Source organism: Carcharhinus amblyrhynchos, chromosome 7 (assembly GCF_965287045.1).
Source record: "Carcharhinus amblyrhynchos chromosome 7, sCarAmb.v2.hapA, whole genome shotgun sequence".
Lineage (NCBI taxonomy): Eukaryota > Metazoa > Chordata > Chondrichthyes > Carcharhiniformes > Carcharhinidae > Carcharhinus > Carcharhinus amblyrhynchos.
Genome location: NC_137330.1, coordinates 76,936,361 through 76,952,087, shown reverse-complemented (window position 1 = coordinate 76,952,087; position 15,727 = coordinate 76,936,361). Strand labels below are relative to the sequence as shown.

Here is a 15,727-nt window from a genome sequence, read left to right as displayed (position 1 = left end):
TATATAGAAGATTGTCAAACCAACAGAAAACAGAGATTGGGGATAAATGGGTCTTTTTCTGGTTATCAAACTGTAACTAGTGGGGTGCCACAGGGTTCAGTTCTCAGGCCCCAACTATTTACAATCTATGTTAATGACTAGGATGCAGGGATAAAATGTATTAGATCCAAATTTGCAGATGATACTAAAATAAGTGAGAAAGCAGTTGCAATGAGGAAATAAGAAATTTATAAATGGATGTGGATAGGTTGGGTGAGTGGGCCAAAATTTGGCAGATGGAATTTAACATGAAAAGTCAGGTTATCCATTTTGGGGTCTAAAGAGACACTTTGGTGCACAGAGATCTAGGTGTCTTTGTGCATGAATCGCAGAAAGTTAGTATGCAGTGCAGCAGTTAATAAGAAGGCAAATGGAATTTTGGCATTCATTGCTAATGGAATACAGTAGGGAGTACTGTAGGGAGGAGTAGGGAGTACTGTTGCAACTGTATAGGGCATTAATGAACCCCATCTGGAGTACTGCGTACAGCTTTGGTCCTGTTATTTGAGGAAGGATGTAAATGCATTAGAGGCTGTTCAGAGAAGGTTCGCTAGATTGATTCCAGTGATGAATGATTTGACTTGTGAAGAGAGATTGAGCAGTATAGGGTTATACTCACTGGAGTTTAGAAAAATACAAGGAGACCTAATTGAGATATACAAGATGCTAAAGGGAAGATGTAGAGCGGATGTTTCCCCTTGTTGGACATTCTAGAACAAAAGGTTTTAAGCTAAGGGGTGGTAGATTTAAAACTGAAATAAGGAGGAATTACTTCACTCAAACAGTCATGAATTTGTGGAATTCTTTACCCCAGAGTCCAGTCGATAATGGAATATTAAACAGAGTTGAGGAGGAGATAGATATGTTTTTAATTAGTAGCAGGATGAAGTGTTATGGGGAGCAGGCAGGAAGGTGAAGATGAAGCAAAGATGAGATCAGCCATGATTGTATTGAACGGTGGAGCAGACTCGAAGAGCTGAATTGCTGACACCAACTTCTAGTTCATAGTTTCTTATGTGATTTACCCACCCCTGAATGCCCAGTCTCTGATTGCTATGGCAACCACAGTATTTATATATTTTTAAATTCTTTAATGGAATGTGGGCAATGTATGTGGCCTGTTCCTAATTGTCCTTGAACTGAATGGCTTACTAGGCCATTTTAAAATATGTTAAAGGTCAACCACACTGCTGTGGGTCTGGAGTTACTGTACAGCTGTAAAGATGGCAGATTTCCTTCCGAAAGGACATTAGTGAACCAGATAGGTTTCTACAACAACTGCCATGATGGGATTATGAACCCATGTCCCCAGAGCATTAGACTGGACATCTGGATTACTAGTGCAGTGACATTACCACTGTGCTGTCATCTGACTTGCATGTACCTCGGCCAGTTTGGTTTCTGGTCAGTGGTAATGCTGATGTTTGGTGGGGAGGCTACAGAGATTTCCCCCAAATGGGGAAAGGTGCAATGGTTACATTAGAGTTTAACCAGCCTCCTGCATGTAAGGTGAAAATTACTTCAGGAATTGTTCTCTAGGATGTACCCCAGCCCCTGAAACAAAATCTCCCTTAACATATTCGACTGTATAACATCAGCTTGCTTCACTTTTGGACACCTTGTGCCACAATAATTCTGAATATGTATAAACTTTTCTTCTTTTAAAGTGCTCTCCAGTGAGCCTCATTCAGGAGCTAAAACAATTAGGGAAGATGGAAATGGTTCACTGCTTCAGTGCCTAATTTAAACATAACATCGCCTGGTGTGATAGCGCTTGGTGTTAAAGGTAACACAGACTGTCAGAAAGGTGCAGACTGATGCTTAGCAAAGCAGCAGTGGAAAATAACTTTCCATTCCCTGGTCATAGCTGATGAAGTGGGAAGCTTCATTCTCTGATAACTCCCATCTAAGCTCTACGGCTAGATTGGCCTGACAAAAATGTTTGGTAACTTCAAGGTCAGTCGGGTCAGCTGTCTTCCTATTAATACAGGCCCATTTTAACTCATGTTGATTTTAGCATGATTGCATCTATAATCATTTATTCAAACTGAATACAGTGCTTAGAAGAAAGATATCCAAGAGGCAACATGATCTTGATGGAATAACGGTGATCCTGCCATATGGTCCATTATTTTAATTATTTGCTGTTATCAGCCAAAAAAGTAGGGATGGTGCAAGAGCTCTTCCCAAAAAGAAGCAGCAAATACTTGTACTCAACATGTCGGGATTCAGTTTTGTTCTGTAAAACATCTTGTAAATGCAGTGTGATATATCATTATACTATCAGGAAATTCAATTAGAATATGGAAAAGGTTTACTTTAGCCATACATGAATTTACTTCTAAACAACATTTCTTCTCTGTTTTAGGTTATCAAGGCTATTGAGGAGGGTTATCGTCTCCCTGCTCCCATGGACTGTCCACCTGGCCTGCACCAGCTGATGCTTGACTGCTGGCAACAGGAACGCAGCGAGAGACCCAAGTTTGATCAGATAGTTGGGATCCTAGATAAAATGATCCGAAATCCAAACAGCTTGAAGGTCCCTCTAGGCACCTGCAGCAGGTGAGGAAAACTTGACCATGAATTTGTTGCACTGGAACCCAAATAACCAGAGGGGCAGAGAAGCTTATGGCACTGTTGATCTTCAGTGAATGAATTTATATCTAATAATCACCAAGTTATTAGCTTACCTATCACAGAATATCTCGGGAGGTGGCATACAAGCTTATGGCCACTGCTAAACCCTAAGCTAACACTTAGTCATGATAATGAAATTGATGTGTGTAAGTGATGGTAACATAAGGAGAAACGGAAGTTGGAAGAGTATGATTGAAAATGACTTTTCACTGTTGGATGGCATGTTCAAATGATTTTTCTCCTCAGTAACTTAGTTGCTGAGAAATGAGATCCATTTGCTTCTGTTTTATGAATGTTAAAAGAATGTAATACGTGACAATGTCAAGGACAAATAACGTCAAAGTGCACCTGAAAGAAATTGAATGAAACCATTTTTAAGCTATTTTGGGCAGTTGCTCCAATGAGGAGCCTACCATCTTTATAAAGTGGCCGTGCTACCTCAGTATTGTTGAGTACTAAAATGCTTGAGAAGTACTATGAGCCTCTGTTAAATCCTAGTGCTGTGACAACAGGGCTCCCCATGAGTGTAGAAGACTCATTGTTCAAAACAACTGTAAATTTACAACCTTTTCTTTTCTCCCATAATCTGATCAGTGGGAATGGGAAAGGCTCTGGGAGAGATCAGGTGATCTTTTTACACATCATTTTATTTTATAATCCATTGGTGTCTGACTTATGGGCATGATGGAGGGGGAGGAATTAGGTTAAAATTGTTTGTCAGTTTCCTTATGCAGTTCTTTCAGAAATGCACCTAGATTTCTTTTACAAAGTGATAATGTGAAATGACACAGCTTTTCTTTAAAGTGTAATAGATTCATTAATTGCGATGCAGAATTTTAGCCCTGTCAATGTAGTATTTTATGTATTCTGAAGATTTATGTATCTTTTATTCCCCCCTCCCCCTGACCCTTCTTATTATGCGTGATCCCAGCACCTCTCAAGTAGTCACTATTCTTTAGATCGCAAATGAGTAAGAGCCAGGAATGCAGTTTGAGGGATGTCCAAGTTGAGTCCAATCTTACCACAATAGCCAGGCATGGCAGCACAGGTTACTGGGTCAGGCTCAGGAGCAAGAACCCTGACAGTTGTTGAATGTGGCCTTCCTACTGACATCAGCCTCCTTTACATAGATCAAGGAGGAAATTGCAACCATCCTGGCCGCCATATCTCTCTTGCATACCTAGCCATACATTTACAAACTGACCCATCAGGGGGCAGTGTTTTGGAGGGTTTCAGTTTATTTATTAGTGTCACAAGTAGGCTTACATTAACATGGCAATGGAAATGCCTTAGTTGCCATACTCCGACACCTGTTCGGGTACACTGAGGGAGAATTTAGCATGGCTGCTGCACCTTACCAGCACATCTTTTGGACTCCATAGAATCATAGAAATCATAGAACCCTACAGTGCAGAAAGAGGCCATTCAGTCCATCGAGTCTGCACCAACCACAAACCCACCCAGGCCCTACCCCCATATCCCTACATATTTTATCCACTAATCCCTCTAACTTACACATCTCAGGACACTAAGGGGCAATTTAGCATAGCCAATCAACCTAACCTGCACATCTTTGGACTGTGGGAGGAAACTGGAGCACCCGGAGGAAACCCACACAGACACGAGGAGAATGTGCAAACTCCACACGGACAGTGACCCAAGCCAGGAATTGGACCCAGGTCCCTGGAGCTGTGAAGCAGCAGTGCTAGCCACTGTGCTACCGCGCCACCCACGAGGACTGTGGGAGGAAACTGGAGCACCCACAGGAAACCCACTTAGACACGAGGAGAACGTGCAGACCCCGCACGTGACCCAAGCCGGGAATTGAATCTGGGTCCCTCTTGCTATGAGGCAGCAATGCTGATCACATTTTAATATTCCTAATTATGTAAATTAGGCAATTTGACACATTCTGACATTTTATCTGTGATCTAATTGATAAATGCAATGATGCTTGTAGTTTAGCTGATTTTTCTGATTGTTATTTCCCCTCACCCCATACAGACCCATCAATCCTCTTCTAGATCAGAACACTCCTGACTTCACATCCTTCCGCTGTGTAGGTGATTGGCTGGAGGCCATCAAGATGGAGCGATACAAGGATAACTTCACAGCAGCAGGGTATAGCACACTGGAATCTGTCGCCAGAATGACCATTGAGTGAGTTCAACACTTAGAAATCAAAGTCACCATGAAGCAGAAAGATGTTTATGATGCAATGTTATTCTTTCTACCAAAATGAAACCAATTCATTTTCCTCCAGCAGTCAATTTGAAAATAGCATAGGATTTGAGGCCATAGCAAGATCATTGGTTTTCAATAAACATGGATGGATGTAATCCTCAAGAATCCTGAAATCTCTTGTGATGAGAACAGTATTTGCTTTAATTACTCACAATAAACTATTCCAAAGATTATAGGAAATAGTCCTTTGTATATTACGGATAAGGTTATTAATTTTCTAATTTTGCAGAGATGATGATGAGATTGCTGTGGGCAACCCCCAAAGACTTACAAATCCCAAGTAATAAAATATAATTTGATTTTGACTATAATTTGTTTATTTTGTTTTAAATTCCGTACTTTGTGATTTAAATCTAATTAAAAAGGTTTCTAAAGGAAGGTTAAAAAATAAAAATGTTGTCCTTTACAATAGCACAACTGTCCCTTTCAGCAAAGGATGGGATGGAGTGTCTGAGTGAAGATTCTGAACTTTGACAGGTGCAATGAATTCCTGCAGATTTTTCTCCTAAGTTGTTAGTTGGATTTTTACAACAAATGTTCAACATCACAGCCGTCATGTAAATGTGTGGAGATATAAATTAGTAAAAACGTACAAAAGTTTACTGTAAAAAGAAATGCAGAGAAGCTAAAGTTATTCATGGAGTATGCATATTATGTAAAAAATTGGGGCCAGATTTTTGCAGAACCTAAAGACTTTGCAGACCTTTAAAAACAGCGATGTTTTGCTAAAAGTACACTGACCCAGAAGTCCCACTCCCATTTCTAACAATGCATTTTTATCAGTAGGGCAAAGGGGTGGGGTGTGACTCACACATAAAAACCAAGAGTTCAAACATACCCCATTTTTGCTGTAACAAGCACCTTATCCTGCAATGTGGGAGTCATGAATTTATGGAGGATACACAAAAGCTTGTGAAAGATGGATAAAGTCCATAGAATGGTAAAAAGTGTAAACAAATTTAAATCCCCAACCCTTTAAAATCAAAGCAAAGCATATCTGTGAGACGTAAAAATAAAATTGTTCTCACAGTTACAGTAGCTTTTTGTTGATATCATCCCATGGCTTAAGAACATAAGAACTAGGAGCAGGAGTAGGCCATCTGGCCCCTGGAGCCTGCTCTGCCATTCAATAAGATCTTTTCGTGGACTCAGCTCCACTTACCCACCCGTTCACCATAACGCTTAATTCCTTTAATGTTCAAAAATTTATCTATCCTTGTCTTAAAAACATTCAATGAGGCAGCCCCAACTGCTTCACTGGACAGGGAATTCCACAGATTCATGACCCTTTGTGTGAAGAAGTTCCTCCTTAACTCACTCCTAAATCTGCTTCTCCTTAATTTGAGGCTTTGCCCCCTAATTCTAGTTTCACCCGCCAGTGGAAACAGCTTCCCTGCTTCTATCTTATCTATTCCCTTTGTAACCTTATATGTTTATATAAGATCTCCCCTCATTTTTCTGAATTGCAATGAGTATAGCCCCAGTCTACGCAGTCTCTCCTCATAAGCCACCCCCTCAACTCCAGAATCAACCTAGTGAATCTCCTCTGCACCCCCTCCAGTGGAAATCGAACTTGGGTCCCTGTGAGGTAGCAGCGTTAACCACTATGCCACTGCACCTTTGGGTGGGAGGGTTGTAAATTCACTATTTGATTGAGGTTATTGAAGGATTATCTGTCTTTGATATGGTGTTAACAGTATGAGTCTGTCTGTTTTTAGAAGGGATTAAGTACATGAGGGGTTGTAAAAATTTTGAATGAGCTTCCGTGAGTGGGAGTGAGTAGTAAAGGTAAAGGTACAATAAATATTTAGACCTTTATTTCATTTAATCTCAACATGGTTCCTGAGGTCTGTCTATAGTGGATACAGGTTGAGTTGATATTGAGGAAGTAAGGGCAAAGGATGGTGGTTGAAGGAGACATGGATTAACATTAAGTTTGCATGGGGTATGGTGGATATCTGATGGCGTGTGAGAGTGAGGGCTAGAGGGCCTAATATTTAACAACAACTGGGACGATATCCCAGGAATCAAGGTGGGTCTTTTAAACAGTCCACCTCGGCACTAAATTACCCCATGGCTGCCTTTGATCTGCACCTACGAGTGGTGAGTCCGACCCCATTCTGCATCCACACCCAACCCACATCTGCCAAAGTGAAAATCAGGTCTGGCGGGGCGCTTTTTCCCAAAGTAGGTGAAATTTGCTAACTTTCACTATCCACCTCCGGAGTGCAAATGCAGCTCTTAATATATGTTGTAAAAATAAAACTTTATATTAAATTTGGTTTAGAGGTAAAATAAATGCCTGGTCACATAGCAATCAGGCTCACTTTCCCTAACTTTTCTCTTTGTTCTTTGTCATTCAGAAATTCTGCAAGGTTCCATTGAAGTATTTTCATAGAATGACAGTCTATTTAGCCTATTGTGTCTGTGGCCAGTTCTAATCCCACTCCCGTTCATAAATGCCTGCAAATCTTTAATCTTTAAGTATTTACTGAATTTTTGAATGTTATCATTGAACTTTCTCCCCCCTATCTGGCAGTGCATTCCAGAACCCAGCAGCTCGCTGTGTAAAAGAACATTTTCCTCATGTCGCCTCTGGTTCTTTTGCCAATCCCCTTAAGCTTGTGTCCCCTGGTTACCAACACCTCTTGTGTCCTCTGGTTACCAACATCTGATAGCCAAGTTCCGCACACGTGAGGATGGCCTCAACCGAGATCTTGGGTTCATGTCACACTATCTGTAACCCCCACAACTTGCCTGGACTTGCAAAATCTCACTAACTGTCCTATCTGGAGACAATATACAGCCCTTTAACCTGTGCTTAACGCTCTCTCCACTCACATTGCCTGTACCTTTAAGACTTGATTACCTGTAAAGACTCAGATTCCAATCATTATTTTGTAAATTGAGTTTGTGTCTTTATATGCCCTGTTTGTGAATATAACTCCCACTCATCCAGTGAAGGGGCAGCAAGAACTAGTAGGACGAGTTGAGAAGACCATTAAAATGTATGAGATCCTCAGCTTTATTAATTAAGGAATAGAGTACACAAGAAAGGAAGTGGCTTTTGCTACTAAATAAACCTGTTGGGCTTTAACCTAGTGTTGTGAGATTTCTTACTGTGTTTACCAACACATCTACTAGTTTCTCCATTGAAACCAATACTGATTTTGAAAATCCTTATCAAATTTCCCCTTTGTTTTCTCTGCTTCAAGAAAAAATATCTCCAACTTCTTCTTTGTCCACATAATTGAAACTTTCTCTCATGCCATTTTAGTGAATCTCCCCCAGACCCTAACATCCTAAGCTGTAGAGCCCAAACTTGGACACAACACATCAATTGAGGCCTAACCAGTAAATTATTAAGATTTTGCATATCTTCCTTTCTTGTGTACTCTATTCCTTAATTAATAAAGCTGAGGATCTCATACATTTTAATGGTCTCCTCAACTCGTCCTACCAGTTCAAAGATTTGTGCACAGACACCCTCGGTCTCTCTTTTCTGGCACCATGTGTAAAATTATATAATTCTGTTCATATTTCCTCTCAGTCTTACTTTCAAAATGTATCACTTCACCCTTCTCTACATTGATTTTCATCTGTCAAGTTACCCATTTTTGGAATCTGCCCATGTCCTCCTGTTGTCTATTATGAACCTCTTAATTGTTTACACATTTCCAAGTTTCATACCATTGTAATCTTTGAAATTATGCCCTGTATATCGAAGTACAGATCTTAAATGCAGATCTAGAAGAGGAGTGGTCCCAGTGCTAACTCCTGGGTAACATCACTGCATAATTCTCTCCAGTCTGAAAACTATCCTTTCTCCACTACTCTGTTTTATGTCTCTTATTTTGTATCCAAGCTGCCACTGTCCCTTTAATCCCGTGGGCTGCAAAGTTACCAACAGGTTTATTGTGTGGTATTTCACACAATGTCAACCCTCTCCGCTACGTCACCAAAGAATCTGAAGACGTTAGTCAAATATAATTTGCTTTTAGCAAATCTGTGCCTACTTTCATTTATTCATACCTTTGCAAATGCATTTTGTCCCTGATTATTGGCCCTGGGATGAATGGTAGCATTGCACTTATGTAATAGAGTAGTAATCTACATGCTTGGATTAATGATCCAGAGACAAGAGTTCAAATACCACAGAACAGCTGGAGAATTTAGAATTAGTTAATTATAAAAGCCTGAAATGAAAGGTTAGGATCTGTAATATTGGCCATCTAACTGCTGAATTGTCCCATTTGGTTCACTAATATCCTTCAGGGGAGCTGCCGTCCTTACTTGGCCTGGCTTATATGTGACTCAGTGTCAACCCATAGCCTTGTGGTTGACTATTATTTCCCTGTGAAATAGCTCAGTAGCCACTGATCTAATAAGAAGGTTGGCCAACATTAGCTTCTCAAAGGGCAGTCGTGGCTGGGCAAATGGCTATTGACACCCACATTCCACATTTTTAAAAATATCCATAAAGGGATTTGGGCTTCATTGGATAGGCCAACATTTATTTCCCATCCCTAATTACCGTTGAGGAGGTGCTACTGAGGTGTCTGTGGAATAGTTGCATTCTATGTGGCATTGATACAGTGTTGTTAGGGATTTTGACCCAGCAGCAGTGAAGGAACAGTGATACAATTCCAAGTCAGGGTGGTGAGTAGCTTATTTTAGAACCAAGGCTATAATGAGGTTAGGAGCTGAGTGACCTTGGCGAAACTCAAACTGAGTATCTTTGAACAGGTTATTGCTAAGGAAGTGCAATTTGATAGCATTGTTGATGACCCTTTCCATTACTTTACTGATGATCAAGAGTGTATTGATGGTTGATGAATTAAAAAGAATACATTTCCACAACTGACAGCATGAATTCTTTGTAGGTGCCAGGTTTATCCTTTTCCCCTGTATTAAGCTCTTTAACATATCCCACTAGTTTATAATACAGAAGAAATTCCACTCAGCATCCTTTGGTGTTTTTTCACACGGAAACTTTACACCATTCTCCAGTTCAAATCCATGAGAATCAATGTTATGATTCATCGTAATCCCCTCCATACCCTTGTACATTTCTTCCTGTTCTGATTTTCTCTTCTCTCCCGTTATTTTACAATTGTTCCAAAAACATTAGTTATTTTATACCTTGCTTAACTTAAAATATATGGCTCACTATGAACACTGTAAAGCTGTTTGACCATCAAAACCAAGCTGAATCCTGTTCTCTCATATCATTAGGCCACGCAGCCTTCCAAAAGTGAATGCTAGCTAATAATCTGTGCTGGAGATATGAATCAAGCGATCCCTTCCACAACTTTATGACACTGGCTGTATTTGGTAGCAATTCGCTTGTCTGCAACCTAAGCCCAGATAAACGAATGAGCCTAGTATCCCCTGGGCCTATTTACTCTGCTCACTATATATCTCAAGGTGCACTTCCCCACTGTTCTATCATGGTCTGATGTATATTATTGCAGATTAGATGAGAACATAAAAGAGGATGTGTGCAGTATGAGCAAAAAATGTTCAATGCATTTTGAAACAATTATAAACTCCAAACATTCTTGTAGTCGAAGCACTGGCATGAAATCCATCAGTGTTGACACTGAAAATAGTCACCAGACATTAATAAATATTAGCAAATTTACTAACTTTCAGAAGATAGGAATTTTCTTAAAGCTTCAGGATCACATGGAATGAATGCAAAACTAATAAGAATGTGGTAAAAGTAGAGCAATGATGATAGTAAATCTTTACCATTTGCTGGATACGGTGCAGAGAGGAGGGCAGTGATGAATGAGTGAGAAAACAACCAGTTGTAGTTTTAACTTAAAAAGGTCAGAAACAAGATGCTATGAAATAGAAACCTGAAAGGAAAAACACTAAACCCTACTCTAAAGGAAGCAACTATAGTTTACTTAGAAAGGACAAAGGTCGGAACTCCAAATCAATATAAGTAGGTCATGACTGACACATTGATAATAGTTATGAGGAAAACATTACAGGGTCAGTTGTCTGCTGCAGCACTCACAATGCAGAATTGTGCTCATTGGGACAACATAGAGAGAGGTTGTGCTCCCACAACTCATCATTTTCCATTCCCTGAATCATGGGTTGCTGGTGAAACATGGACCGTGTCTGTGCAATCTCTGGATGTGTGCACCAGCATGTAAGGAAGGACAATTGTAAAATATACCCTTCCACATCTTGACTTTCAACCAGCATTTGATAAAGTCTTACTGAAGAATCTTATGGCTCCAATAAAAGCGAGGATGTTGTAAATCTGATAATGAATTATATGCATAATGGAAAATGGGAGCAGTTATTAATAGCGACATTTCTGATTGGGCAGCTGTGACCTTTGGAATGCTGCAGGGATTGACTGTTGGTGATCACTGCTGTTCATAATATGTATGAGTGACCTCAATGAGAGCATTGTAATTAAAATTTTGCATTTATAGAAAGAGATATTACCAGTTTGGGATGAGCAAAGGGGTGAAATGCAAAGTGACCTACAGGCACATAACTACTGAAAAGTGAGAGGCGAGATGAATTCACTGTTGAGAAATGCAAGCAATGCACACCAGTGGTTAATAACAGCAAGGTTGAGTGCAAACTGGTGGAATTAACAGCTGATAAAACACTTGGCCATACTGTGGCAGTTGTAAAGGCAAACAAATTACAGATAAATTCAAATGGTAAATGAGCTCTTATTGAAAAAGAATGGATTGTGGCAAAAGTACAAAATAATAAAAGGAATCAATAAAGTTAATGAAGGTCTTTGGGACAGTGAAAATACAGAGACTGTGGTGCATCACTCTCAGCCAAAATTGAGCCTTGAGCTAAATGTAACTGAAGGTGTACCTTCTTCACAGATTTGCCACCAAATGTCACATATTTTCTGGAAGAGAGAGCTGAATCAGTAGACACTAGGGGAAATTTTAATTTGGCACAAATGTGAGTACAGGAGGGAGATTTTAATAAAAAAATGGTCAGTGAACATTGAAGAAAGAATCCAGTTGGCTGTACTAGCTTGATGCAATGATCTTGCTTCTGTGGAAAGGATGCTTGTCACCCCTACTTGAATATTACGGACATTTTGCAACTGCAGTTTTAAGTTATTGTATTGAGTTAACCTTGTGTTTTTAATCATTGTGCCTTTCTGTTACACAGGGATGTGCTGAGTTTGGGAATTACATTAGTTGGCCACCAGAAGAAAATCATGAGCAGCATTCAGACTATGAGAGCCCAGATGCTGCACTTGCATGGCACCGGGATCCAAGTGTAATACATCATTTCTCCCTTTGTGAAAAGGGAAAAGACTGTCCTAAGATTTGGAGAAGAAAAAACACCATCTGCTGCTAAGTACTGTCAGTACCAACATTCTTCTAAGTTCCTTCCTGTGATGGATCAGAGATTCAAGGGAAGATGTGTAACTATGTTCCTCGAAGCCACTTAAAGGACAAAAATGGATGTATCACAGCACACGATAAGAGTGGCTGGAACATGCACATTATGAAGAAAATACTACCTGCAACATTTAGAACTTTACACAAAAGCAAAACAAAAGAAAAACATTGAGCGTTCTAACCTCTTTTTTGTCTACTAGGCTTTTTAAAAGTGTACATATCAATTTACGTAGACTATATTTGTCAAAGGCACCCCACCATGTTCTGGTTAATCAATTAAATTGTTTTCGAGATTTGTGCTTGCTGAATGGTGTTCATTCAGCTATTTTCTCGTTACTGACCTGCAATATTGGGTAGAAGCCAAAGAAGGTTATCTCTGCCCTGGGTTTTTAATTAATCATTGACCAATCATTATCTACCCAATTTATTTTATCTATTCAATGATTTTAAAACTGCTATGCCAATTATACAACATGTAGGCAATGATCATTTTAGTTTAAATGTAACATGCTTTTTCTTTTTGGTACATATTAGTATCCTCAAGAACTTCCATATATTACTTAGGGTCAGTGAAGCAATTTCCATATACTTCAAGAAGAAATTTGCTGGTTCTGAAGACTTCAGTTGTCCTTTAAGATTTTATTCAACGAGAACCTAAACATATAGAGGCTGAATTATGGAAGAAATACGAGTTATATTCTTGGAATCAGATTTTTTTTTTCAGTTCGATATAACTAGTTCAGGCCTCATACTATAGCATGGCACCTTAATGAATATATTGATGATGGAAACATTTTACCAATAAAATTAGGAACAAAGCAAACATTGCGAGAAGCTGCAGTTAACTCTCAACTGAGTGGTAAAAGCAGACATCTCTTCTATACTAACCTTATTTGTCCAGCCTCAGACCAGACAGAAACATGAAATGTAAGACATATCATTTCAACAAAGGAAACTGAGGAAAGATGACGTTTGATGCTAGATCATTGTTTTGAATGAGCAATGATGGTGCAGCGTAGAATAAATATGGGCCTATCCAAAGGTGCCATAGACAGGGCAACTTCAGTCCAGGAATCTGCAGAAGGAGCTCAAGATTGGTGAAAGCGATCAAGCTTACTGAACTCTGAACAAAATCTCTTCTCAGAGGAATGTGGCGCAAAGTTCACATCCAGAATTCTGTAGTTGGCATAACCTGACCAGTTCTCTTATTTGTTGGATTTTTCTCATCTGCATTGCTATAGCAGAAATGATGGCAGCCTGGGTACGCACTGACTGTGAGTGGAGAGCTGTTTAAGTTGAATTTGATTGTCTGATGAAAGATCCCACGGCTCAGATCAGAATTCCGCTCTCATCTTCTTGCGTTGTGGGATGTGAACGCTTCTGTGTAAAAGTTGTAATTTATTTATACTGTCATTTTTTTACACAGGTCTGTCTGTAGTGAACTCAGTACACATTGAAAATGCACTATATTTTTCTATTTCACTGACAGAGATTCACAGACAACTCATTTATTTTCAGTTGTACATAATTAAAAAAAAATCACATTTAGGACCAAAGAAGGTTGTAGATTAGCAGACATTGTCTAAAAAGAAAAATTCTGAAGAGATGCCATTTTTCTGACTTTTTCAGACCATGTACAGTGTTTTTATAATTGTGTTTATCTCTTTTGGGCGGGAGGGGGAGTGGGTCCTTATGCATTCTATTATTTATTTTTTGTTTCATTCAGAAAGAGTGGCCCTGAAATTCTCCAGGGGGAGTCATCTGGTCTTTTGCAGGAAGCCCAGAAGGAGACCAGCAGTAAATTGTGTAGATGGTCGACCATTCCTGCTGTTTACCTTGGCAGTTGTACCATTATCCTGCTGGAGTTATGGGAAAAGACTGGTTGAACTCCCACAGAATGTCAGGGAGCAGTACAATTTCAACATTTTCTCACCAGAATTTGCTGTATTCTGTTAACCCGGAATCTGTATAAATATTTCATTAGATTTTTCGTGGTTATTTTGATGGTCTTATTTTTCAATTCTTTGTAAAAGACTGTAAATATATTTTTTGAAAAGTGCTTCCATGATATCCAGTGGTTTGATTTTGGTTCATCTGCTGCCCTTTCATTTTGGCTTGGTTTGACTTTTTGCAGTCCAGGTTATAATATGCTATCACCATTGAATAAACTATCAGACCAAGAAGAAAAAGATTTACATTTATATAGAGTCTTTCATAAATTCAGGACTCCACAAATTGCTTTTTTTTGAAGCATGGTCATGGAGAAAATGCAGCAGCAATTTGTACATAGCAAGGTGCCACAAACGTGATTATGATCCAATAATTTCTTTGTGATATTGATTGAAGGCAAATGTTGACCAGGACACTGAGAATGATTCCTCTGTGCTGCTTTGAAATAATGCCATAGGTTCTTTCACCTCCGCCTGAGAGAATCTGATTTAAAGTATCATCCGAACGTCCGCACCTCAAATCAGATAGCATTCTCTCAATGAGTGGGATTTTCTCGTCTCTAGTTCTAGAGTGCTGTCAGAGGTGAGAGAGTAAAAAGCCTGACAACACCAGGTTTAAGTCCAACCAATTTATTTGAGTTTACTATCAAATAAATCAGTTGGACTTAAAGCTGGTGTTGTCAGACTTTTTGCTGTGTTTACCTCAGTCCAATGCCGGCACATCCACATCATGACAGAGGTGAGAGAGCCAGTGTTTGGCTCGCAGGCTGGACAGCTGCCTTTTCTCTCCAGGTAGTCCAGCACTCCATGCAGGAAAACACTGCAGACGTGGCCCATGTCATCACGCTGGCAGAGTGGGGCTGGAAAAAACTGGCAGGTAGAAATCCTGAGAACGGTACGTCCTTTTTGCAATAGGATTGCAGTAGAAAGCACAGGAACCAACTCGTCCACACACAGACAGACAGGGAGCCCATCACTCCCCTCCGTTCCCTGCCCACCCCCACCCCACGCCGCCCCAACTGTAACGCCACATTCTGCACTCTCTTGTTTCCTTCTCTATGAATGGTATGCTTTGTATAGCGCAATAAATAATATCTTTCACTGTATACTAATACATGTGACAATAATAAATCAAATCAAAATCACTACAAATGGCAATAAGGAAAATCTCACCACCCCTCTTACCTCCCCAAATGGAGCTCGCCAAAGGGCCCCCACCTCCAGTACAATCCAGGCTTGTCTCTCTCCCACCCTGCTGTATGTGCCTGTGTGCTCCCAGTGGTAGGGGACAGTCCCATTCACTTTGCTCCTGTTTTTAAAAAGCAGTTGTATGCTAGAGGAATTTTGAACGTGGGGTGGACAATACAGCAGGAAAACCTGCTATTTGGACGAAATCTTGCCCTCAATCCCTAGAGTACTGACCAAGGTGAACAAACCGAGCTTTCTCTCCAG

General features: G+C 39.9%; 1 protein-coding gene across 3 annotated transcripts in view; it reads left to right on the top strand.

The window, feature by feature from the left end:
- The window catches only part of epha7 (eph receptor A7), a 252,648-nt gene extending 238,302 nt beyond the window's left edge, over nucleotides 1–14,346 (top strand). For all 3 annotated transcript variants that reach the window (XM_080192638.1, XM_080192637.1, XM_080192636.1), the window contains 3 exons: nucleotides 2,408–2,601; nucleotides 4,681–4,836; nucleotides 12,091–14,346. In XM_080192638.1, the coding sequence (XP_080048764.1) occupies nucleotides 2,408–2,601; nucleotides 4,681–4,836; nucleotides 12,091–12,205 (465 nt within the window). In that variant the 3' untranslated portion in view covers nucleotides 12,206–14,346. The remainder of the gene's footprint in view (nucleotides 1–2,407; nucleotides 2,602–4,680; nucleotides 4,837–12,090) is intronic.
- The last annotated feature ends 1,381 nt before the right edge of the window (nucleotides 14,347–15,727 follow it).